At 38.0% G+C, this 27,672-nt stretch overlaps 2 protein-coding genes across 4 annotated transcripts in view; both read right to left on the minus strand.

Moving 5' to 3' along the window:
• CWF19L2 (CWF19 like cell cycle control factor 2) overlaps positions 1-17,982 on the minus strand; it is a 129,453-nt gene extending 111,471 nt beyond the window's left edge. For both annotated transcript variants that reach the window (XM_039471415.2, XM_074400513.1), the window contains exons 1-5: positions 17,876-17,982; positions 16,095-16,205; positions 14,497-14,619; positions 1,618-1,728; positions 364-483 (exon numbers count right to left, since the gene is read on the minus strand). In XM_039471415.2, the coding sequence (XP_039327349.2) occupies positions 364-483; positions 1,618-1,728; positions 14,497-14,619; positions 16,095-16,205; positions 17,876-17,968 (558 nt within the window). In that variant the 5' untranslated portion in view covers positions 17,969-17,982. The remainder of the gene's footprint in view (positions 1-363; positions 484-1,617; positions 1,729-14,496; positions 14,620-16,094; positions 16,206-17,875) is intronic.
• Positions 17,912-27,672, minus strand: part of ALKBH8 (alkB homolog 8, tRNA methyltransferase) — a 112,667-nt gene continuing 102,906 nt past the window's right edge. The window contains exons 12-13 of one of the 2 annotated variants that reach the window (XR_012518026.1): positions 23,717-23,905; positions 17,912-18,408 (exon numbers count right to left, since the gene is read on the minus strand). The gene's annotated coding sequence lies outside the window, so the exon portion shown is untranslated. Of the gene's footprint in view, positions 18,409-23,716; positions 23,906-27,672 lie in introns of those variants that run through there. The other variant, XR_012518028.1, reaches the window with a different exon arrangement.

The raw sequence follows: 27,672 nt of genomic DNA on the forward strand, positions 1-27,672 counted from the left end.
ATAAGCATGCTTATCTTACATTTTATCTACCAGAAATTCTAGATGTCTTGAAATGGAAGTATTTTTATGGTATCTAATTCAACTGAAACACAAGTTGAGTTCATTTTCAATTTAATGGTATTAACTTAAACTCAATATTCACTCACCTTTATATATGCCCTAGATTTATAAACCCAGTAAACCTTTAACTCACTTCTATAGGAAATACATTTTTATTAAAATATCACATTTGACAGTTGTTTTCACTAATTGTATTAAATATTATAAAAATAATATTTCACAAGTTAAACTGCTTTATATAAATGTCTTATAAGTTTATTAAAGGTAAATTAGAAAATTAAAGCATTTCAAATAGTCTCTTACCTGTTCAAGTGCTTGGGTTTTCTCTCGCTCTATTTGCCTCATAGTTTCCTTTTCAGCTTTGAGTGATGAGGACGACACAGTTTTAACAGACATAAAATCAACAGTCATCCACTCATCCCTCTGTTAAAAAAGGCAGCCATTTCAATCCGAACTGATTAGAATTTAATAAACACTTGGTAATAAGAGCAAAGATTTTGGAGGCAATCAAACCTGAATCAAGTTCAACATGGCTATAAAACTTGAAGCAAGTTTCTTAATCTCTCTGTACTTCAGTCTCTCCTCTATAAAATGGTATAAAATCCCTACCTTTCAAGACTGTTTTAAAGGGTAAACAAGATAACAGATCTAAAGTATCCAGCCCAGTCTGGCAATCAAGCAATTGACAACAGGCAATTAAACTTCGTTCCTGTTCAACTTTCTCCTTCACCTGTGGCTAACAGTGAACAATTACATTCTTCCTTAGGCAGAGGAACTATAACCCAAAGTTTGTGAACTATTCAAAAGTATTGTTAAGAAAATTAAGGCACGAGGTAAAGGGAAAGAAAAACTGTGATGGAACTCTACTCACTGTAGAAGGGTCAGACAGAGAACAGTATAAGGCTTTAGGTATCTAAGTGGGAGGTGCCACTTCTTAACAATCAAAAGCATGAAAACCTCTAAGGCAGGAGAATAGAGAGGAACACTCACTTCTTCACAGTAGAAGGGGAAGTGGGGGTCTAAACATTCAGCAAACAGCACTACTGCCAAAATTATTCATAAAGCATACTGTTTTCAAAGTCTAATTTTTCTCCTGAAAAAAATTTAATAATCTTTCATTTTTATATTCATTTATTCTCAGAAGTTGATACTTCTTTCTTTAAAATCAAGTGGTGGGCCAGGTGCAGTGGCTCAGGCATCTAATCCTAGCATCTTGGGAGGCTGAAGGGGGAGAACTGTTTGAGCTCAGGAGTTCAAGACCAGTCTAGGCAACATAGGGAGACCCCATCTCTACAAAAAAATAAAAAATTAGCCAGGCATGGTGGCACACACCTGTGGTCCCAGCTACATGGGAGGTTGAGGTGGGAGCATCACTTGAGCCTGGGACGTTGAGGCTGTGGTGAGCTATGACTGTGCCACTGCAGCCCGGCCTGGATAACAGAGTGAGACCCTGTCTCTAAAATGAATGAAGGATGAACGGACAGGCGGATGGATGGATGGAAGGAAGAAAGGAAGAAAGGAAGGAAGGAAGGAAGGAAGATAAGGTGGCTTGCTTACCTTCATAATTTGGCTGTCATTTTTTTGTGACTTTTCATCTTTCACTTTCCAGGCCTTTTCCTTGTCAGGAGTCTGGGATGGAACAGCCTCAACCCACTCATCTTCAGAGCTCTAAGAACATTTAGCATATAAGTTAAATTCTCAAATTTGCATACTTTGATATAAAAATTCTGTGCTGTTAAGCAGTAGAAATTCAGCATCCTAGAAAAAATGCTTACACTGTATTTCCCCTTTACAAAATGACATTGAAATTTTAAAGAGCTGGGTGCAGTGGCTCACACCTGTAATCCTAGCACTTTGGGAGGCCGAAGCGGGTGTATTACTTGAGGTCAGAAGTTCGAGACCAGCCTGGCCAACATGATGAAACCCATTCTCTACTAAAAATACAAAAAAGTTAGCCAAGTGTGGTAGTACATGCCTATAATCCCATCTACTCAGAAGGCTGAGGCAGGAGAAACGCTTGAACCCAGGAGGTAGAGGTTTCAGTGAGCTGAGATTGTGCCACTGTACTCCAGCCTGGGTAACAGAGACTCCATCTCAAAAGATTAAAATAAAGAAATTTTAAAGAAAAAAATGCAAACCCACCAGTTTGAGTTAAATCCACAAAACAAAACCAAATTATTTTTGTTTTCTTATCCATTTATTATCAAGTCAAGAGAAAGCAAAAAAACAAAAATGAGAACTGCCAAGTAGAGAACTCACTTCAGCACAGAGCTTCAGTGCCTACCAACATCCAGTAGTTACTCACATCTCTGCTTCACTGGAACAGGGGAAACAACACCCAGGTAAATAAGTTTGCTGTTTGCCCCTAAGTTTCACATTTTGAGATTTCCCTTGATCTAAAACTGCAGATAACATTATCTTCCTCAACACTCTCCTCAAGCTTTATACTAATTCCCATATTCTCACTAAATGACGTCTTCTCTTACTTCATCAAGAAAACTGGGGTCACCTTATCTTCCTATTCATCACCCAACACATTTATGGCTCTGCCTATCCTTATTTCCAATTAATTCCTCCTGTTTAAGGCAGATCCTGCTCTAAAGATTTTGATACCAACTCTTTCTGTTCCTCCCTTGCTCCATCAATTATCTTCTCCTCGTAAGGCATCAACCAAAGATCCCTAATGGCCTAGAAATATCATCAAGCATTTCCTATTCTTTTTTTTTTTTTTTTTTACAGGGAGGGGGACCTTCCTTGACCCTATATATTCCTCCTCTAGCAGGAATTAATCTTCTAGCTTCCATTCTTAGATGAACTTCTTGAAAGAGTAGTCTACATGCACTGCCTTCACAGTCTCACTTTCATACATTTTCTCAAAACTCTACAATATATCTACTGTCCCTATTAATCTACTGAAACTTCTCCAAACTCACCAATGACATCCACTGTACCACATTCAACAAAATGTTTCAGTCTTCAGCTCTCTAGACCTCTCTGCTCAATAACTCTGTTCATGACTCACTTTCCTGACTTCCATGACACTTCTCAGCTCTCCTCCCACTCTTTGTTTCTTCCCCATTTCCTTTATGAACTCTTCCTCCTATGCTCAGCCCTTAAATGTCTATGTTATTTGGGGTTCCATACCCATGACATTTTTAAATCTCTAAACATTCCCTTTAATGGACCATTAAAACCACTCTGATGGCCTGAACTACAATCAATTGTGCTGATATCTTTCAAATTTGTCCAACCAAAGTTTCACTGACTAATTGTCTCCTGTAGTTGGATGGCATGCTAAATTCGGTGAGAATAGAAAATAAAGCCTTCTTCTACAAAATCTACTCCTCCTTGTATATTATCGAAGTTAGTTATCTGGAACAACCAACCACCCACTTAACCAAGTCAGAAACTCAGGATCATGTTACCTCACACATTCAAGCCTACCATTTTCATTTCTAAAATATTTATCAAATATACCATACAGTGAATACATGATTACCACAGGAGCCTACCTATATCCCTGGCCACTGCTGATTAGTTCAAAGGTAGGTATCTAACCCAATTCACATCAATCTGAGCCATTCCTGAGGAATCTGAAATCAGGTCTAAATGGGCTTTTCTAAAACTAAGAACTGGAAAAGCATTGGAACAGGCCATTTCTGTCATGAGAAATAGGAATCAGCAAAAAAATTTTTAAAAACTAGAACTCAGGGTGGGGAAATGAAAAATTACAAGAAAATTACAAAAACCATTCACAATTTTAATTCCAGCCATTCCTGAAGCCTACATCTATATGTCTTAGGAGAATTTTGTACTCTAATAATAATTACCCTCCTTTTTGCAAAAGCCAATTTAAATTCAGTTTCTGTTACCTGCAACCAAAATACCAACTAATATTCTCTTCTTTCATCCTTAAAGTAGCAGCCCTAGATAGAGCCTATCTCTCACCTAGAAAATTGATTCCAGAACAAATTAGTCTTCTGGACTCGTCTTTCCTGCTCCCCTTCCTTCTCCAACCCCGCACCCCAGATACATTTAGAGTAATACAAAGGGAACATCTGACAACTACACTTCTCCTCTAGGGCTTCCCATCACAATGACTGCTAGTTATTCCTCTTCTTCCCACCAACAGAATCCCATTTTATTTGGAGAAGTAAATCTAATTCCCATGCCAGAAAGTGAAGCCTTATGACCAAGTGTCCAATTAGATGTAAGCAAAAGCATTTTAAAGGACTTTCTGGAAGTCAAGTTAATAAAAAAGAACATCTTCTTTCCCGTTATCTGGACTGAGGCAATGCTATAAAGAATGATGGAAATGCAAGACAATAGAAGCCTTGATCCCAGAAGACCATATTAGCCCTAGACTGCCTAACCTGACATTTCATTTAAGAGAAAAATGAACTTCTATCTTGTATAATCAATGGCTATTCTAAGATTTTCTAATAAATGCAGCTGAACCTACTTAGATGATACATTCCCTACTGAATAAAGTCAAAGCTCTTGGTTTACAAGTCCTTGTCACTTCTTACAGTTTTATCTCCATTCACCCCTCCTCTTGTTTTATAATTTAGTACTATCAAATTGCTTATAGTTATATTTACATACATACACACATACTCGCACTCATATTATCTCATACTTCCATGTCTCTGCTCTCGCAATTCCTTTGCATGAAATGCCAAGAACACCTTTATTTGCCTAATGCTTACTAATCTTTCTAGTCTCAACTCAAGCACCATTTCCTCAACAAGTTAGCAAATAAAATCCCTCTTACCTTAACATCCTGTACTACCACGGCATCATGTTGGATGGCATGCTAAACTCAGTCAGAAGAGAAAATAAAGCCATCATCTTCTTCGACAAAATCTACTACAAAATCATGTTAATATTATGTATCTATTTATCCACTTAGGAAATAAGTTCCCCAAAGGTTTAAAAACAACTTTGTATTTTTATCCTCCCCATGTCTAGAACAGTGTCTGGCAAAGAATAAGCATTTGATAAATGTAAGCTGAAATTACATAAAATGTCTTTTTCTACTCTTTCAATAGCACTAATTAGAAACTTTAAGCAGCAACCTATACTCGTTTTCACAATTATGCACTCACTTTACCACTTCAGCAAAATTGATGCTCCCCAGGCTATGACTTCAGTTCTCTTGCTGATTTTAGTTTCAATCCTCCATTTTACCTCAAACTCATTAAGCATCAAGCTTAATAGACCTCCTGACCTAACACAGCCTCCAGGGCTCTCATCTTGTGCAACCTTCAGAGTTAACCACACCCCTAATTCTATCCAGTGGCCAAAACCTAGAAGGTGAAACTAAGACAGAAAAGTGCTGCCAGCAAAAATCAAGGGACCTTGACGACTTCTGCTTGTCCACGACCAAGTAAATGGCATCAATCTAGAAATATATACAAATTAGAATTAAAATGGGCCGGGCACGGTGGCTCAAGCCTGTAATCCCAGCACTTTGGGAGGCCGAGGCGGGTGGATCACGAGGTCGAGAGTTCGAGACCATCCTGGTCGACATGGTGAAACCCCGTCTCTACTAAAAATACAAAAAATCAGCTGGGCATGGTGGCGTGTGCCTGTAATCCCAGCTACTCAGGAGGCTGAGGCAGGAGAATTGCCTGAACCCAGGAGGCGGAGGTTGCGGTGAGCCGAGATCGCGCCATTGCACTCCAGCCTGGGTAACAAGAGCGAAACTCCGCCTCAAAAAAAAAAAAAAAAAAAAAAGAATTAAAATGAACACTAAAATCTCTCCAGCTTTTTGTCTAAAGGACTTTCTAGACTGTGGCATAGAGGGGTAACCCAAGCAGAACATGAAAATCTCACTGAGCAAAGGAAACAATGTAAACTTTGTGAAGGCTGCCCAAAGTATAGATGGAGAGCTACACAGAGAAAAAGTGCCAGAAATCTATTTAAAGGACCCTTGGAGTCTTCAAAGAAAGACCAAGCTGAACATGCTGAGGATAAGAGTCCACAAGGTCAGGCAAAGAAAACTACCATGGAAGAAACAATTACCAAAGGCCTGTAAGCAGAACAATCCCCAGAGCTCACAAAGGGCTGGAGGACATTCTAGTTCCTACCAAACAGAGTAAAGAAACCTTGCTGAACATCCGACACAATCAGCAGAGAACCCACAAGGGTCATGCCTTAGTAGAAAGGCTAAACCAGCCCTAGAGTAAAGCTATTCTAGATACATACGAACAAAACTTAAAAACAAGCCTTGAAAAGGATTAAGCTAATTCACAATTAACTGCTAAAAGAAAGCTCAATACCCTCTAAAGAAGTCAACAAAATCCGGCAGTCACAATATAACTTTCATAAAATTCAGCATCCAATTAAAAGTTTCTAAACATTCAAAGCAGCAAATCCATATTAAAGAGAAAAATCATTTAATTGAAACAGAACAGGAAAAAACAAGATAGAATGAAGTAGCAAACCAAGACTTTAACACAACTATTATAAATATGTTAAAGGAAGGGAAAATGTGAACATAATAAGGAAATAAACTGAAAAACATTAAAAAGACCCAAATGAAACTTCTAAAGATTAAAAAAAAAAAAATACAGTACCTGAAATGAAAATTCACTGGATAGGGATAACAGTAAGCTAAATACAGAAAAAGAAAAGTCCAGTGAACCTGAAGCTCATGACACAGCAATAAAATATACCTAACCAAAACATAGAAAGGAAAAAGGCTAGAAAGAAAGTGAACACAGGCTCATCACCCTGTGAGACATTATTTTAAGGAGACTACCAAAATGAGATAGAACAGAAAAAAAAAAAAAAAAAAAAACCTCAAAAAAACAGCCAGAGGCCAGACGCAGTGGCTCACGCCTGTAATCCCAGCACTTTGGGAGGCCATGGCGAGTGGATCACAAGGTCAAGAGATCGAGACCATCCTGGTCAACATGGTGAAATCCTGTCTCTACTAAAAATACAAAAAATTAGCTGGGCATGGTGGTGCATGCCTGTAATCCCAGTTACTCAGGAGGCTGAAGCAGAATTGCCTGAACCCAGGAGGCAGAGGTTGCAGCGAGCCGAGATTGCGCCATTGCACTCCAGCCTGGGTAACAAGAGCGAAACTCCGTCTCAGGAAAAAAAAAAGAAAAAAGAAAAAACACAGCCAGAAAATTTCAAATTTGATGGAAACTGTAAACTCACATAGCAAAGCAGCACAGTGAACCTAAGGCAGACGCTACACTATGAATGTCTGTGTCCCCCACCAGATTCTTACATAGATATCCTAAATCCCAAGACAATGATAGTAGGAGGTGAGGGTTTGGAAGATGACTGGGAATGGGATTGGTGTGCTTATAAAACATAGTCCAGGCTGAGCACGATGGCTCATGCCTATAATCCCTGCACTTTGGGAGGCTGAGGTGGGTGGATTACCTGAGGTCAGCACTTCGAGATCAGCCTGACCAACGTGGTGAAACCTCATCTCTACTAAAAATACAAAAATTAGCCGGGCGTAGTGGCACACACCTGTAATCCCAGCAACTCGGAAGGCTGAGGCAGGAGAATTGCTTGAGCCTGGGAGACAGAGGTTGCAGGGAACCAGACTGTGCCACTGCACTTCAGCCTGGCCAAAAGGGCGAGACTCTGTCTCAAAAAAAAAAAAAAAAAAAAGCCCAAGAGCACTCCCTTCTGCCATGTGAGGTTAGAGTGAGAAGACAGCCATTTATGAGGAAGCAAACCCTCACCAGATACAAAATCTGCCAGGGCCCTCGATCTTAGACCTTCTAGCGTCCCAAACTGTGGGAAATAAGTTTCTGTCATTTATAATCCACCCGTTTGTTTTGGTATAGCACAAATAGACTAAGACAGCAGAATAAACACAAAGAAATCAACACCAAGACAAAACACAATTGATTCACTGAAAAATAATCATGGAAAAAAAAAAGCCCTAAAAGCATCCAGAATAAAAAAGCACACTACACACAGAGAAAAAAAGACTAAAATGACTACAGAATCCTCAATATGTACAATACAAGCCAGAAGACACTGGGATGACAGTTTATGGGGGGGAAAAAACTATAAACTTAAAATTCTATGCCTAACAAAGTATCTGAAAAGTGAAGATGACTGGTAAGAACTTCTCAGTTTGTGCTAAGAGAAAAAAAGAAAGAATGAAGATAAAAGGAAAGAAATTTTCAAACAATAGCTGAGAGAATTCACTGTCTGCAAATCTATAATACATATTAATGGAAGTTCTACAGACAAAAGAAAATGGTATTCGAAATTTAGACCTATATAAAATAATAAAGAATATCACAGATGATACATCTGTGGGTACATATAAAAGACTTTTCACATGTGTAACTTATTTAAAAGGTAACTGACTAAAGTAAAAATAGTAAGAATGTATGACATTAAAAATTATAAACAATGTGGGTTTATAACATATGTTGAAGTAAAATATATGACAACAGCAGCAAAAAAAATATGATAGAAGAAAATGGAAGCATATTTTGGTGAAGGTCTAATCATAAAATAAAATCATATATTATTTAAAAGTAGAGTATGGTAAGTTAAAATGTGGATAAGACTTAGAGCACTCATTAAAAATAAATAAGGCATACCTAATAAGCCTATAGCAGAGATAAAATGGAATGCTAAAAAAAAAAAAAAACTCAATCCAAAAGAAGGCAGGAAAAGGAAGGAACAAAGGAAAAAAGAACAAAATAAAAAATAGAAAAGGAATAACAGGTTAGTAGACTTAAACTCACCCATATCAACTATTACATTAAACATAAATAATCCAAACCAGTACTATTCAACAGAATTTTTCTATACATACACTGTCCAATATAGTAGCCACATAAATATGGCTGATATAATTTTAATGAGTTTTAATTAAAAATGTAAAAGCCATTTATTACATACCTAATAAAGCTTCAAAATACGTAAGGCAAAAACTGACAAAACTGAAAGCAGAAATAGGTAAAAATCCACAAAACAATTAAAAGATTTAAATACTATTTTCTCAATAACTGTACAGGTGAACAGAAAACCATTAACACTAAACTTAATACTACTAATCAACTTTCCCTAATTGACATTTATAAAACACTATACCTAACAATAGCAGAATACTCATTTCAAATACACATAGAATTTTTACCAAGACAAATCATAGGCTAGAAAATAAAATATCTCAAAAACTTTTTAAAAACTGAAATTATATAGAGTATAATAAATAATTAAATTCAAAGTCAATAACCAAAAACAAACTCATAAAATCCACAAATATCTGGAAGTTAAAAAACTTACATATGTCCATAAGAAAAAGAAAAGTAAAAAATATTTTGACTCGGACAGAAATGAAAACCTAACAATAGCAGAATACATATTCATTTCAAATACACATGGAATTTTCACCAAGACAGATCATAGGCTAGTACATAAAACGTCTCAGAAACTTTTTAAAAACTAAAATTATAGAGTATAATAATTAAATTCAAAGTCAGTAACCAAAAAAAAACTAGTAAATCCACAAATATCTGGAAGTTCAAAAATTCATCTATATCCATGAGTAAGAAAAAGAAAAGTAAAAAATATTTTTAATAGGACAGCAATGAAAATATAACAACTAAGTTAGGTAGAGATACAACAGTGCTAAGAGAAAAATTTATAAAATAAATACTCATTAGAAAAGAAGATTTCAAATCAATGGCAATGCATTCATCTTAGAAAATGAGAAACGAGCTAATTAAACACCAAAGTATAAGCAAAGAATAAATATAGTTTAAGTCAATGAACTAGAAAACACACAACCAGAGAAAAATTCAAGGAAACTAAAAGGCAATAAATAAAGATTAATAAACCTGATATGCCTTAAGATAGACTGACAGAGTTGCACTCCAGTCTGGATAACAAGAGCGAAACTCCATCTCAAAAAAAAAAAAAAAAAAAAAAAAAGGTAGACTGACAGAGGAAACAAAGAGAAAATAGAAATCACCAAAATCAGGAATCAGGAATGAAAGAGAGGATGTCACTACAGATTCTGCAAACTTTAAAAGAATAGAGGAAATATTACAAACAACTTTATAAAAATAAATTTGACAATTTCTATGCAATAAATTCCCAGAAAAACCCAAATTACTAAAACTAACTCGAGAAAATATATAACATAGCTATTAAGGGAATTAACTTTGTGGTTAAACCCATTCCACAAAGAAACTCCAGGACCAAACAGTTTCACTGGTGAATTTTAACACTTGTAGATGCAAAAAAAAGCATTTACCCAATTCAACACTCATTCAAGATACAAACTCTCATAAAACTAGAAATAGAATGTAATTTCCTTAATTTGAAAGGGCATACATGAAAGTCCCAAAGCAAACACCATGCTTAAAAGTAAAACCCTGAACGCTTTTCACCTAAGTTAAGGAACAAGGCAATCATGTCCACTCTCACCACTTCCATTCAACACTATTTTTAAGTCCTAGCTACTGAAATAAGGTAACAAAAATTAACAAATAAAACAGACAATAGAGATTGAAAAGAAAAAAGTATTTTTCACACATGACATACCATTTACCTAGAAATCCTAAGAAATCTACTAAAAAAGCTACCAACACTAGTATTAGTAAACTTAACAAGGTGACAAGATATACAAGATAAATATAACAAAAGCAGTTTTTTCCGGATCTTGTTTCAAAATCAGTTCTACAATTATATACTAGCTGTAAAGACTTTTTTTTTTATTCAATTTACAATAGCACTTCCAGAAAACAAAATGGAAAAAATATGTAACAAACTACATGTAAGACCTCTACACTAAAAATTTCAAAACATTATGAGAAAAACCAAAGAAGACATAAATGGTTGGAGAGGTGTACCCTGTGCATAATGGATTGAAAGATTATTTTAAGGTATCAATCTCCCAAAACTCCTTCCAATAGAATCAACAAATGATGCTAGAAAAACTGGAAATCCATGTGGGAAAAAAATAAACCGACACTACATAACATAAATAAAAAATATTTGGGTGGATTATAAATAAGCAAAAAAGCTAAAGCTATAAAACTTCTAGGGAAAAAAAAATAGGAGGCCAAGCATGGTGGCTCACACCTGTAATCCCAGCACTTTTCGGAGGCTGAGGCAGGAGATTACTAGAGCCCTGGAGTTTGAGACCAGCCTGTGCAACAGAATAAGACTCCATGTCTACGGAAAAAAAAAAAAAAAAACTTTTAGCATATTAGCTGGGTGGAGGTGCACATCTATAATCTTAGCTGATTGGGAGACTAAGGCAGCAGCATTGCTTGAGCTCAGGAGTTCGAGGCTGCAGTGAGCTACTACGGTGCCAACGCACTCCAGTCCATGCAACACCCTACCTATTATCTCTTTAAAAAAAAAAAAATTAGTAAAAACACCAAACATAGGAGAAATCACAATCTTGAGGTGTGCAAAAATTAGTATACCAGAAGCACTAAGAAAAAATGGTGAAAAACCAAAAAGAAAATATTTAATAAATTGAATTTTACAAAGGAAGATATAAGATGCCCTATAGAGACTTAAAATGATGCTCTACATCCTTGTCCTTCAGGGAAGCACCACATGAGATATTACACAGTAGAACAGCTAAAAACCACTAAGACTGACAATACCAAATACTAGCAAGGATGAGGAATAACTGGAACTCATACACTTTGGCTGTATGAGTGGAAAATGTCCAACCACTTTGGAAAACAATGGCATTTTTCCTCCCAGAAAAAAGAAATATGTATATCCACAAGTGTATACAAATGCCTAACACCACCTAACTAAAAATAACCCAAATTACTTTAACAGATTAAAAAGAAAAGCAAATCGTGGTATATTCACACACTGGAATACAGCAATAAAAAGAAAGTATCTACTGATCCATTCAATAGCAGGAATAATTACAAAAACACTACATGGGGTCAAAGAAGCCAAGTACAAGAAAGATTATGTTACATGAACCAATTAACATAAAAATCTAGAACAGGAAAAACCTACGGTGTGCAAAAGGAGATATTCGGTTGTTCAAACCCAAAGTGGAGGAGGAGAGAGGGAGACAGGGCACTGACTAGAAGAGACTATGAAGAACGTTATGGGATAGCAGAAATACTTTGTATCTTAACTGACATAGTTAAACAGGCATATTTATCAAACAGTACACTTAAAAAAGGAGTACAGTACTTACATAAATTGAATCTCAGTAAAGTTGACTTTAAAAGTTAAAAGAAAAAATTAATGTGACCTTGACAAAGCCAAGATATGCTTTGCAGCCTCATATGTATCCTCAGTGCTGCTCAGCAATTTTTTTTTTTGCTTCCTTTATTACCTAAGCTAAGCTGTTTCAAATCTACACTATTTCCTCGATCCCTCTGTCCTACTTTTACTCTCATATTATCTCCTCAGTCATTTTACCTTCTACTTCATAAAGGAAAGAGAAGACAACCATCACAAATCTGTTCCCTTCTCACCACACCTCCTCATGTATTTATATTTGTACATTTTTACCACTTCCCTTCTCATTCAGAAGAGAGGGTGCTCCTACTCCTGTACCCTCTCTTCTGAGCTAGGAGGGAAGTGGTAAAAATGTGTAGCTCAAAAGCTACCCTTTCCCCCAGGACCTTGCTATACCAAATTTATCATTCTCCTCAATATTATTTCTCTCTCCTTCCCTAAAGTATTTTCTCAAAAAGACCCTCCCAGGAAGAAAGACAGAGCAAGATGACCAGTAGAAGCCTCAATCCATCATCCTCCCCAACTCCCTGCAAGAATACCAACTTAACAACTATCTACATATTCAAAAGGCACCTTCATAAGAGCCAAAAATCAGGTGGGCACTCGCACAACTTAGTTTTGACTTCATATCACTGAAAGAGACACTGAGGAGGGTGGCAGACAGTCTTAAAGGGTTGACACCATCCCTCCCCCATCCCCCAGCAGTGGCCATGCAGCACAGAGAATCTGTACACTTTGGAGAGGGAGAGCACAGCAACTGCAAGACATCGCATTGAGCTCAGTAGTGCCCTGTCACAGTGGAAAGCAAACTGAGCTAAACTCAGCTGATGGCCACCCATGGAGGGAGTATTTAAATCAGCCCTAGCCAGAGAGGACTCATCTATCCCAGCAGTCAGAACTTGAGCTCCAGCAAGCCTTGCCACCTCAGACTAAAGGGCTCTGGAGCTCTAAATAAACTTGAAAGGCAGTCTATGCCACAAAAATTGCAATTCCTCAGTGACTCCTAGTGCTGAACTGGCCTCAGAGCCAATGGATGGGTGGTGGTGGGGCCACTGAGTTGGCTAAGGGAGTGCTTGCACCACCCCTCCCCCAACCCCAGGCTGCACAACGTTAAGCTCCAAAAGAGACCCCATCCTTCTACTTGAGAGGAGAGAGAAGAGCAAATGGAGAGAGAACAGCAAATAGAGCACTTCCTCTTGCATCTTGGATACCAACTCAGCCACAGCTGGTATCCAATAAAGAGCCTTTGGGCCCTGAATAACCACCAGCAATACCCAGGTACTACACTGTGAGCCTTCACTGTGAATCTGAGACTTGCTGGATTCAGGTGAGACTCAGCAAATTCCCAGCTCTGGTAGCTATAGGGAGGGCCTCCTTATGATTGAGAAAAGTAAAGGGGACTTTGTCTTACATCTTAGGTACCAGCTCAGCCACAGGGTGGCAGAACACCAAGACGGATCTTGGGGTCCCCAACTCCAGGCCTTTGCACTTGGATGGCATTTCTGGATCTGCCCTGGACCAGAGCGGGGCTCACTGCCCTGAAGAGTGAGTCTCAGGCCAAGTAGCATTCACCATAAGCTGACTGGAGAGTCCTTGGGCCTTAAGGGAACATCAGTGGTAGCCTGGCAGTATTCCCTGTGGGTCTATGGTGATGGCTACAGGGTGAGGCCCTTCTACCTGTGGGAAGGGGAGGGAAGAGTGGGAAGAACTGCCATTCATAGGTTGAGTGCCAGTTCAGCCACAGTTCAATAGAACACCAGGTAGACTTCTATGGTTTTTGATGATAGTACCTGGGTCCCTGATGGCACCTCTGGACCCACCTCGGGCCTGGGGGAACTTGCCACCCTGAAAGGAAAGACACAGGCCTAGTTGGCTTCACCACCTGCTGATTGCAGAGCCCCAAGGCCTTGAGTGAACACAGGCTGTAGCCAGGTAGTCATTACAGCGGGCCTTGGGCAAGAGCCAATGCTGTGCCTGGCAATAATTCCCAAATCATATCCCTATCCTCTTAACCCTTCTCTGAAACTCAAGATCAACATTTCCAATATTTCCTGGACATCTCCAAGTAGATGTCTCCCAGATATTTTCATATCCTAACTAGTAATACCTTTTTTAAGTTCTCTTGTATTTTAAGTTCCCATAAGTTATACATTCAAATAAAATGTTCTCAAATAACTGCTTTGATTAATTTTAGTACATACTTACTGATGAGCTATCAGATGACTCATTGTTTTTTTCATATTTCTGTTTCTTGCTCTTTTTTTTCTTCTCTTTCTTTGCTTTTTTTGAATGCTTGTCTTTTTTCTTCTTTTTCTTCACAGAGTGTTCCTGCAATAATTTTGAACAGACAAGAATTTATCTTCATCTTAATTTAAAAGGATGTATTTTGAGAGAAAAAAGAAAATCCACGTTCTAAAAAACTTTCAATCTTTGATGAAATAAGATAAAGAATATGTCTAAATAAATAAAACCTTTCAGGAAACCTTAAAACACCTTCTACAATATATGCAATATTAATAAATCATATAACTGAGACTTCTTACCAGAAAAATACTGGGAAAATTTTGGCTTTATTTGGATATTAATGTGACAAATATAATCAAATAAACACATATATACACAAACATGTATACTATATATATATATATATATATATATATACACACATACACATACACATAAACACACAGACATATACTATCCTTCTACGGTCCTCCCAGAAGTTTATACAAGACTATTAGGCCATAAAAAATATAACAAGAGGCCGGGCGCGGTGGCTCAAGCCTGTAATCTCAGCACTTTGGGAGGCCGAGGCGGGTGGATCACGAGGTCAAGAGATCGAGACCATCCTGGTCAACATAGTGAAACCCCGTCTCTACCAAAAATACAAAAAAAAAATAGCTGGGCATGGTGGTGCGTGCCTGTAATCCCAGCTACTCAGGAGGCTGAGGCAGGAGAATTGCCTGAACCCAGGAGGCGGAGGTTGCAGTGAGCCGAGATCGCGCCATTGCACTCCAGCCTGGGTAACAAGAGCGAAACTCCGTCTCAAAAAAAAAAAAAAAAAATATATATATATATATATATATATATATATATATATATATAAAACAAGATAGCACAAACTAAAAAACTAAAATTAAAGGAAGAGGCTAGGGGAAGGAGCAGGGATAGGGAAAGGGAAGATGTTAATCAAAAAGTACAAAGTTTGCTTGATACTAGAAATAAGTTTTAGTGATATATTACTGATGACTGTAGTTAATAATAATGTATTGTCTATTTCAAAACCATTGAAGAATAGACTTGTAATGTTCTCATGATAAAAAAATAAGTTGGTGAGTTGATGGATATGTTCATTAGCCTGACTGAATCTTTCTGTAATATATACATAGATAGAACCATCATACTGTACCCCATAAATTTACAAATTATTTGTGAATTAAAAATAATTTTTTAAAAAATTATAAGAAAACAGACTTGAGCCCTAAATAAAATAACATAAAGACATAAACCTTAAAATGCATAAATTTTTAGGCCTATAAGCTCACTACAGTGGGCCAGAAATTTGAAGCTAACTTTTCTACCAGCCAACTCAAATAACAAAATCTTTCCATGTCATAATGTCCAAAACATTACAATATCTTACTTCTGCCAAGGAGATAAAACTGTTCAACAGTGCCAATTATGTGATATTCTGTAACTTATGAAAACATCCTGTAAAATTATTCTTCCAACATCAGCTTGAATAAGTACCAAAAAAAAAAAAAAAAAAAATCCTTACATCAAGTAAACGTGTCAGTATTCACCTGTGAGAACTGTTCAATTCGCTCATTCACATCAGGTAGCATCCATGTGTCCTCACCCCGAAGTCGCTTAAGTCCTTTACGCCTTTCTTCTTTTTCAAAATTGGCTTTAGCCTACAATTAAAAAAACAAAACAAAATAAAAATAAAAAATAAAAAAAAAAAACAGAGAGAGAGAGAGAAACTGGCAATTGATCCAACTGTATTTCACAAAAAAAGAAAAACAAAAACCTATGTTATTTTTATATAAAAATACCCACTCATGAATGAATGTCTACTCCTTGTCAGGAATTTGCTTCTCCAGTGTGGAAAACACTTAAAAAAAAAAAAAACAAAAACAAAAAAAAAAACTCTCCTGCATTTACAATCTCCAGTGATTTGATTCAGCAATCAGAGAAAATACAGGGACAGAGTTCAGGCCCTCCTGTTTCTCTAAGTTCCCCACCTCAATATGACTTGGAATCCCTTTTCCCTTCACCATTCCCATGGCTACTGCCTTAGACTTCTGCAACATTTAGACAGACCTTCATGGCTTCAATATGCAATGCCTGTACCCCAACACCCAGCCCCCAAATGCTTCAGGAGGAATCATCTTTGCAGAAAGAAAAGATCATATTGGTAATCTGTATTCACTCTTCAACAATGGTCAAAAAAAGCAAGTTTTTTCTAGGTAATCATTCCTGCCCTCTCTTTCTTTCCCTATAACTCCAAAGCTGAGTTTGGACCTTTTCATATTCTATGCCTATCTCTACTGTAAGATTATCTCAGCTTACAAACCTTACTCCAAAAACTGCTTAAAATACCAAAGAGAAAAGGATAAATGATATTATATATATATATTATATATATAAACATTAAATAAATATATATATATACACACACATATTACATATGTTGAAATTAGGAAACAATGTCAACATTCTACCTATCCAAGACTAATCGCCCACTCTTCCCCTTTAAAATCTGGCTGTAGTCATTTTCTCCTAGGAGTCTCCTCTTCTCTTCTCCGTTGGCTCCTTCTCATCTGCATTTAAACTGGTTTAAAACTCTTCCAACTTAAAAACTATCACTGAACTCTCCGTTGCTCTCCAACTACTGTACAACTTTTCCCTTTCATTGCCACATTTCTTACATCTTGAATAGACTGTCAGATAATTCAGTAGCTTACTTTCTCCATTCTTCTTATGTTACCTCTATGTATCTGAAGCTCAGTGAGAAACAATGTTTCTCGATCTTTTGTGAGACGCTAAATATACTGGGATTCGTGTTAACTTTTGCTTGGATCAGTATTTTGTTTGGATCGGTAAGAGCTTACAGTAAGTCTGGAATTGATACCAATATAATCAGAAGAAGGAAATGTCAAACTGAGTTTATTCAAATGTGACTTACATGTGTTCCAGAAACAGGAAAATTTCATTTCAGATACAGCGGTTGCAATGACTGAGGCTGAGAGACCTGATGACAGAGTCATGAAAGCCGCTTGGGACCTACAAAGTGTGCAGTGCGAGTGATAGAAATGTAAAGAATGGACAACTTAAAAGGTAAAGAAACTTGGAGAAAAAGAGACGGATCTCCGTGAAAAGAGAATGAGCAACTGGGACCTGCCAGAACATCTAAAACCGGGAGATTCAAAAGGCTTTACCGGCATTGCAATGGAAGACCTCACCCAAATTAAGGTGAGATTCAGTACTGACGAGGTGAGGGGAAGGGATGGGTGGGCTAGCTTACGGGAACCCTCAACTCCTACAACGCTAAATAACAACAAAGGCCCCAAAACAGCGGTACCTGGCGCAACACCTCGGCTCTGGCATTTCGGATCTGTTCTTTCCGCTCTTCGATACTCTTCGCACTTTCAAATCTACCACTAGCAGCCGCCATACTGTTGCCACCGTAAAGCTAGGAAGCCGTATGGAAAGTCTAGTTTACGACAGTCGTGATTTAGTAAACAAACCAGGACTTCCGGACCCGGAGAAGGAGGACCAACAGAGCATGCGCAGTTCTGAGGTTGCTTAGGGTTGGGATTACTGCGGCACAGGTTTTAAAGACCTGAGAAGTGGTAGAGGGGTTAGTGCTTTCGGGTGATTGGGTTCGATTGTGAACAGGATTAATACACGTATACATTTATTATACATTTTGCACTATATTAACAACTTTCTCACCAATTTCGTCTTAAAATCATCGGAGTAAGTTAGGAACTCCTGGAAGTTAACTTGGCACCTCTCAAATGTTTTCTGCCGAAGTACCCTTTGTCGCCAGAGCATCATCTCCCTGTGCCGGAGGAATGGGATGAAGGGAGGCTGCCAGAAAAGTAGTGGAAGCTGGCAAGGAAGAGCAGAATTACTTCGAAGATTCAGCGTTTTGTTTTGGTCGTTTTTATTTAGCATGTGAAACACTCGTGAATTTTGCATTGCACTTAATTATCCGTGTTTACTTCAGTTGTTAGAAGTTTACATTATTTTTTTCTCTGACCTCATTATTCACTCATTCATCCAAGCATTTTTCATTACAGTGGGCAATTACCTATTTATTTGTGCGGGGATTTCTTTCTTTTGTTTTACGGATGTATCGCCCAAACAAAACTTTTATGTTCATGAAGAATAAGACATTCTCAAGTGATGAAGAGCTTTGAGAATTTAAGACACTAAACTTACAATTATAATTATAAAGAAGAAGGCCGGGGAATTAATTATAAACTAGACACCTTAAAGACACTAAAAATAAGTAACAATCGAAAGTTGAGGTAAATACTCTTTGGTCTTCAGGTTTCATAAAATCTATGCATGTTTGCAAGAAGCTTTCCAAGAGTTTCTGCATTCAGTACCGTTCTATGACACTCTAAATCTTGAGCACACAATGGTTACTGTTTGATATGCAATAGAAAGTATTCGTTTTTTTTTAAAAAAAAAAAAAAAAAAAAGCAATTTACTAAATTTAATCAACTGACTACATTGACTAATTTTTGCATAACTAGCATTTATGTCTTTTCAGATTCTCTTGGAATTCAGAAAAACATCCACTTCACTATAGTGCATCAACTCAATAAAAATAGAAAGTTATATTAGAAACGTGTGTATTTTAATCAGTTCTGGCTGCTGTAACAAAAATATCATAGACTGGATAGCTTAAATAAACACAAGTATTTCTCACAGTTCTAGAGGCTGGAAAATCCAAGAAAAAGGTGTTGGCCAATATGCTGTCTGGTGAGGGTGTGTCCTGGTTCCTAAAGGGCAATATTTTGGCTGTGTCTCAAACGGCAGAAAAGGAGAGAGATCTCCCTAGGACGACTTTTATAGGAATTCATGAGGATGCTGCCCTCATGACCTAATCACTTCCCAAAGTCCCTACGTCCATATACCCGCACATTGGGGATTAGGTTTCAACACAGGAATTTTTGGGAAACAAGCATTCAGTCTAGAGCAATGTGCAAAGTGATACGAAGAAAACTTTAAAATCTCACATAAGCTCCCCAAAAGGACTACAACAAATGTAGAGGTATATCATTTGCTCAAAGAAAACAACGTTATAAAAAATCATTTCTCTATAAATTAGTTTGTAAATACCATGCAATACAAATAAAATTACCTATAAAAAAGTATGTTGGGGTTGGAGAGGAGAACTAGATATATTAAAACAGAAATAAAGAAAAAGCAGGGTTTTTTGGCTCGGTTTGCTATTTGGCCACACCTAATACAAATCTAGTCCCATGGCTTAATCAAATAAAGAGTAATGTTATAAGGAGCCTAAAGCAGCTGGTCCAGGTTTGATGCAGTTGCTGAAGGAGCCAAATTGTTTCTCCTTGTTTGCTTTGTTGCAGTCTGTGACTTTACTCTTTGTAGTCACAAGGAGGGTATCACATTCTTTCACATCTGTTCATGGCATCTGATAAACACAAGAATAAATGGAAAGGACAAAGGGTAAAAGGTGAATGCTTGCTAAGCTGGCTTCAGTTTTTATTAGAAAAATGATGTCTCATGCCTATAATCCCAGCAGTTTGGGAGGCCAAGGCAGGTGGATCACGTGGCCAAGAGATCAAGACCAGCCTGGTCAACATGGTGAAACCCCGTCTCTCCTAAAAATACAAAAATTAGCTGGGCATGGTGGCGCACACCTGTAGTCCCAGCTACTCGGGAGGCTGAGGCAGGACAATTGCCTGAACCCAGGAGGCGGAGGTTGCGGTGAGCCGAGACCGCGCCATTGCACTCCAGCCTGGGTAACAAGAGCGAAACTCCACCTCAAAAAAAAAAAAAAAAAGGAAAAGAAAAATGATGGCTTTACCTGAAGCCTATTTCAGTTTTTTGTTTTTTGTTTTTTGTTTTTTCATTTAAATCTTATGATTCAGAAATAGTTCACATGGTCACAACTACAAAAGTTTGATGAAGATTGCAGGACAGTTGCATTATAGAATGTCACTCAACTTGGGTTTGTCCGAGGTTCTTTTGTGATTAAATTCAAGTTAGGCATCCTAAGCAGGACTATCGCGGAAGTCAGGCTGCCTTACTGCATCCCGATTTCTATTTATTCCCTTACTGGTGATGTTAACTCTGATCATGTAAATAAAGTGGCATCTGCCGAGCTTCTCTGCTGTAAAGTACCTCTTTTCCTTCTATAATTATTAAGTCTTCTGTGAAGTGGTTCTTTGAAACTATGTAAATTTTGTACCAAATTTTCAAGTTATTTATTTTTATATAATATGGACTCATAATTTCTCAGTGGATTCCTGTTTTTATTTAGTGAGATAAAAAATAGTTATCAGTATTTATATTGATCCTCAAATTAGTGCAGGTTAGGCCAGTGAGAGCCCTTGCAAGTTGGTTTCTGTGTCCTTTAGACATGCACCCACATTCTTTTACCATTTTCTTACTTTCTGGTAGAAGACGATCCAGGATCATCTTGTACTTTCTCTGTATAACTCCTGGAATCAGCTCTTTTTTCCAAGAATCCTGGGCTTATTTTAGTTTAAAATGATATTCAGAAGTTGTCAAAACAAAATAAATTCAGACTTAGGTAAAGAAAGACTTAAAGACTATTGAAATTGGGGGAGGGAGAGTGTTACAATAGGGAGAACATTCAGAAACTAAGATCTATAAAAGTCTCAAAGGTTGGGAAGAAAGGGCTTTTCTTTTTTCTTCTCTTTCTTTTTTTCTTTCTTTCTTTCTTTCTTTTTTTTTTTTTAAGAGGCAGAGTGTCACTCTGTCTTCCAGGCTGGAGTACAGTGGCATGATCATAGATCACTGCAGCCTCAAACTCCTGGGTTCAGACGGCCTCCAACCTCAAACTCCCAAGTAGCTAAGACTACAGGCATGCTCCACCAGGCCTGGCTAATTTTTTTTTTTTTTTTAATTTTGGTAGAGATAGGGTCTTGCTGTGTTGCTCAGGCTGGTCTCAAACTCCTGGGCTCAAGCAAACCTCCTGCCTCAGCCTCCCAAAATGCTGAGATGACAGGCATAAGACACCATACCCTGCCAGGGCTTTTATAGGGAGAAATAAACAAGGCTAGAAATACCTAGATTGAAGGGAGTAGGTTGAACAGGCAGTGTGACCATTTCCTGTAGCACAGTGACAACTGCCGTTTCCTGTAACCCAAAGGGTAGAGAGATTTCTTGATGGTTGTGGTTTTCCTGGAGCATAGGACTCGGGTAAAGGTCAAAATTGGCATGACCAAGAGCTGGGTCCTATGTATGCTCATTAATTTTGGAGTGTTGCTGCTCCCAGGTTTTTTCAATGGGCGGAGCTAGAGAGACATACGCAGATATAGATTAAAATATAGATAACATGGCTGGGCACGGTGGCTCATGCCCGTAATCCCAGCACTTTGGGAGGCCGAGGTGGGCGGATCACAAGGTCAGAAGATGGAGACCATCCTGGCCAACATGGTGAAACCTTGTTTCTACTAAAAATACTACAATTAGCTGGGTGTGGTGGTGCACACCTGTTGTCCCAGCTACTTGGGAGGCTGAGACAGGAGAATTGCTTGAACCCAGGAGGCAGAGGTTGCAGTGCACAGAGTTGGTGCCACTGCACTCCAGCCTGGTGACAGAGCAAGACTCCATCTCAAAATAGAGAGATAGATACATACATACATATATACATATAACTATTTCTGTATCTACCTAAGTATTTTGAAAACCATAAGATCATATACATACCTCCAATTCTAACTCAACACCACAAGATTCATTCTAGTTCTTTTCGTTTCCATATTTGTAAATTCATACTCCTAACAGGGATAAACCTAATTCCCATATATATATTCCTTAATATATTACCATATTTGATCAATGATTCAGCATGTAACCAACTTCCTGTTGCCATCACCACCCCCTCTCTTGGTGCCTTCCTCACTCCACTGAGGACTTGACATGCTGTCCTAGGTTACCCCACTCAGGCTCCAACACCCTAAACAGGACCGTTTTCCCACACAGATGGCACTTCTTACCCTGCTTAGGCTCTGATATCCATGTTCCAAGTGTTCCTCACATGGGTCCCAACCATGTGGCTCCCAACCACGTGGGCACCCTTTTACCCTGTTTGTGTTCAGAGCCACTTCTCCCCACTCACCCACATGGGTAATGCATACCTTGCTTAGACCACCAAGTTCAGAAATGGAATGAAAAGGGAAGGAATTGTAAGAGGAAGACCAAGATGTAAGCCTCTTTTAATCACAACAATTTTCTTTTTTTTTTTTTTTTTTTTTTGAGACGGAGTTTCGCCCTTGTTACTCAGGCTGGAGTGTAATGGCACGATCTCGGCTCACCGCAACCTCCGCCTCCTGGGTTCTGGCAATTCTCCTGCCTCAGCCTCCTGAGTAGCTGGGATTACAGGCACGTGCCACCATGCCCAGCTAATTTTTTGTATCTTTAGTAGAGACGGGGTTTCACCATGTTGACCAGGATGGTCTCGATCTCTCGACCTTGTGATCCACCCGCCTTGGCCTCCCAAAGTGCTGGGATTACAGGCTTGAGCCACCGCGCCCGGCCAATCACAACAATTTTCACTTAACCTCCACAACCCCACATTATTTATATGTCATTTATTTATGGATGAAACTGGGTCACTTTTTTTTTTAGATAGCTCACATTCTGGATTAGTTTATTGTGTCTTCTTTTTTTCACTTGAATGCTTTTATCCCCTATTTCCATGTCACCTAGCTGGCCCCAGCTACAAGTCTTGCTATTCAGGAGAAACTGCAGCTGTAGCAGCTCCCCTCCTGCCCCAGGCCTGCAACAGGGGAGAACACAACTTCAGCACCTACTGCTGAGGTGCCTTCCACAGTTCTGACCGTGAAGGCCGTTAATCCAATCCAGAGCAGGCACTCCAGTCTCTGGCTCCAGACTAAAATGCCTATGTGACCATGCTGCCGGGTCACCAAAGAAAGGCTGACTTTGTATATGCCTGGATTAAAAATGGCATCCTGCTCTGAGTCCCAGTACTAGAAAAATTTCTGCAGCTATTCTGGGTGTCTTTCCCTCAAAGCTCTCTAAGCCCCTCCCCAAGGTAGCTCCAGGGCTTGGAAGAGACAAAGTGCTCTTCCTTGGCCCGGGATGCTCAGATCCCCAGTGGAAAGATGAGTCACAAAAGGAGGCTCTCTGCTCTCGGCCTGTCTCACATGGATGGGGCTTCACTCACCTTTATTAGCCAGGCACCATCATGTGGTCTGTTTACCGGCATTCTCCTTCCCGGGATTTGGGGTGTCTTTCACGATTTTGGTGGATTCCCATTTTCCTTCTTGATTTAAAGCTCACAGAGTTGATCCTTACATACTATCTTGCTAACTCCAAGCAACTGAAGCACACTAAAAGCCTCTAATCCACCATGCTGGGAAGGAAAGAAAAAAAAAAAACAAAACCAATGCATTGTTTAAAAACTTTTTTGTAGAGATGGGACCTTGCTGCGTTGCCCAGGCTGGTCTCCAGCTCCTGATCTCAAGCGATTCTCTTGTCTCCAACTCCTAAAGTGTTGGGATTACGGTCGTGAGCCCCCGCATCCAGCCTCATTGTTGTATTAATTTGCAGTTACCTAATGACAGATGATGCTAAGCATCTTCCTCTATGCTCATTTGCTATCTGTATATCATCTTTGGTGAAGTGTCTGTTCAGATCTGTTTGATTTTTCATTGTTGAATTTTAAGAGTTCCTTGTATGTTTTGGATAGAAGTCCTTTATTACATATGTGTTTTTTCTAAATATCTTCTCCAAGGTTGTAGCTTTTCTTTTTATTTTCTTAAGGGTGTCTTTCAAATACCAGTTTTTAATACTAATAAAGTCAAACTTATTTTTTCTTTCATTAATTGGGCTTTCATGTTGTATCTAAAAAAAGTCATCATCAAGTCCAAGGTCACATATATTTTCTCCTAGAAATTTTATACTTTTGCACTCTACATTTAAGTCTGTGGCCCATTCCAAGTTAATTTTTGTCTAAAGTATAAGATTTATGTCTAGGTTGATTTTTGCATATGGTCATTCAATTGTGTCAACACCACTTGTTAAAACGACTACGCTTGTTCCATTGGAGCTTTTACCAAAGGAGCTTTTTTGCTCCATCTGTTTTTTTAAAAGATCGTTGACTATATTTTTGTGGATCTTTTTCTATTGATCCATATGTCTATTCTTTCACCAATATGCTGGCTTGATCACTGCAGCTTTATAGTAAGTCTTAAAATTGGGTAATGTGAGTCCTCCAACTTTGTTCTTCAGTTATTGTGCTGGCTATTTGAGGTTTTTTTTTTTCTTCCTATAAAATTAAGAATCAGTTTGTCAGTATCTTCAAAATAGCTTGCTGGGCATACTGTCACATTTTATGTTTTACAGTTTATATTTTTAGAAAACTAGGTTAAATTTTCCAAATATGGAAATATGTTGTGAGACTATGTGTGCTTATAATATTAAATATAATTCTTCAATCTATGAAAGACTAAAGAAGCTGGCATTCCCTCCCCTGAAGTGCAAGTATCTGAGTGAGTATTCCTGAGTCAGACCTTCCATACCACAGAGAAACATAGTTTATTCCTAACAGCCTTTTCAAAATCATAGCTCCTGAAGGTAGTTCGTTCACCAAAAATATACAGGGCTTAATATGTGCCTGGAAGTGTTCTAAGTACTTTATCAAAGTTAATTCATTTAATCTGTAAGAGCACCTATGCTATAAGTATTATTATAATACCTACTTTTTAGATGAGGAACTAAGGCATGGAGATGTTAAATAATTTGCCAGAGTTCACACCATTAGTAAATTATACACCCAGGATCTAAATTAAGGTAGTCTAGCTCCCCTGTATATGTACTTAACCACTATTCTGCATTGCTTTTCAACAACAGATGAGAACCTTCAGCCTTTAATGAGCCATTTCTTTCTTGTCAATGAGTAGAAATGGTTTGATAATAATTTAAACAAAATAAAGCATTAATTTGCTTATTCTAAAAGCATCTAGGCTACTCACCATGTACAAGTTATTACCCAGATTTTTCTTTACTACTTTTTAATAGATACAGAAATGAGTTAATCAATCTTAATTGGGCCAAATGAGTTTCACATTGTAAAATTCACTTGGAAGACTTGCATAATAAAAAATAAAATTATGAGCCACAGACAGAGCCTATAAAACTTGATGTCTCTGGCTCAAAACTAAAGTGCATAAACTTTATGTTTGTTCCATTTTTATATGACCACACTGAACAGATGATTATGTCTAATCCATGTTTCTCTAAGATAATAACTAATACATGTTTTAGAACCAGCACTGGGAGGAGAATGAGGGCTCAGATACTGGGGGAAAAACTGAGTCTACTTTTCATGGTATTCCTTGATTTCCTTAGTGTAGGTCCTTTGATGATGGCAATTTATCACAACAAAGAATTATAGCAATGAAATGACCACAGTGGTACATTTTCCCTCTTGAAGACTATAGCCTATGAAATGTTGCTCTCTTGGGACCAGAAAGCTCATATTTTTTCTGAGTAAGATTTGACAGCTGCTGTGTATATAAAATATAAAGTTTACACAGAGATTTTTAAATTTCATTTCCAGTATTCAGAACTTCAGAAACAAGATATTTCATTGATATTACTCATACATATGATCACTCACTCAATCTGTACTTTCAAGGCTGACTGAAAAACAGTCTTCAGATGCATCTGACTGACTCCACAAGGATGGATACTTGCTCCCACACCACTTTTCCTTTCCTCTGCTAAATCACTGTGTTTAGTGGGGTATAGGCTAAGCTTCTGTAACAGAGGAATCCCAAAATACAGCAGATAAATGAGACAGATGTGAACACTCTGTTGGCTAATGGTCCACCCATAGGAGGATAGTCAGAGACAGGTGATGGCACTCCTCCACCATCCAGGGGCCCAAGTTCCTTGTGGCTCCACCAGTTCCTAGAGTATTTCCAAATATTCAAGTTCAAAGCTGGCCCTATGCCACCACATCTGTATGTCAGCCCACAGGAAGCATGAATAAGCAGAGAGCAGACAAGCAGTTGCATTAAAGAATGTGATCCCAATGTTGTACACATCATTTTGTATGCAGCCCATTGGCTACAACTCTAGTCCCATGACCACCACTAGTTGAAGGAGAGTCTGGAAAATGAGCTGAGCAAACATGTGCTCAGCTAAAACTCAGGAGGTTCTATAAATAAAAAGTAGAAGGTGGAGTAGATATTGGGGGATTATTAACCATCCCTACCATGAACACTTGACACATAATTGTAATGATTTATTTTTTATGTATGTCCCTCCTGGATACATAAATCATTGATAGGGATCATGTCAAATGTACTTTTATCTCCAGTGCCTATCATGGCGCCATGGTAGGTGCTCAATAAAGCTTTTCTTGATTGAATTCAGATTTGCTTAATCTTTCACTGCAAGAGTTTTTCTTTTTCTCATTTTCAAGAATTACCTTCACTAATAAGCCTTCCCACACTAATGTTTCTGCCAGTCCTTCAGTGCCACTCCATTCTAGGTTCTGGAAATACAAAGATAAAACACAATTGCTGCCTTTGAGGAATTTCTATTTTAATAGAAGAATTTGACACCCTGGTAGCCACTAACCACATGTGACTATTTTAATTTTAAATTCAGTTTTTCAGTCATGCTATATATTGAGGAACGCATATATAGGATGTCCACAGAAAGTTCTATTGGACAATGCTGGTCTAGGAATTTTTATTAGCCCTTTTATATACATTTGCATGGCATATGGCTGTTAATTTTCACATACTCCTGCAATATGTTGGTTTTTCCATCATCAACTTAAGGGGGAACACAGAGAGGATGATTACATTGCTGTTAAGTGGATGCCTTGATAATTTAACTGTTAGATATAGAAAGAACTTTAGAAATAATCAGCTCCAACCCAATAATTTCAAAGAGGATGAAACTGAAGTCCAAACAAATGAGTTCCCTTACCCCCAGAGTCTGCTGATTTTGCCACTTCCCTTTTGCACATTAGAATAAAATACACAGGGGCAAGATAATATAGAAGAGCACTACCAATGGATAGACCAAATTCATTCATAAATTTAAACATTTACTGAGGTCCTTTCTATCAAATTGTCTGATAGGCCCAAGATACTGCCCTCA

The sequence above is a fragment of the Saimiri boliviensis genome, chromosome 6 (assembly GCF_048565385.1).
Source record: "Saimiri boliviensis isolate mSaiBol1 chromosome 6, mSaiBol1.pri, whole genome shotgun sequence".
NCBI lineage: Eukaryota > Metazoa > Chordata > Mammalia > Primates > Cebidae > Saimiri > Saimiri boliviensis.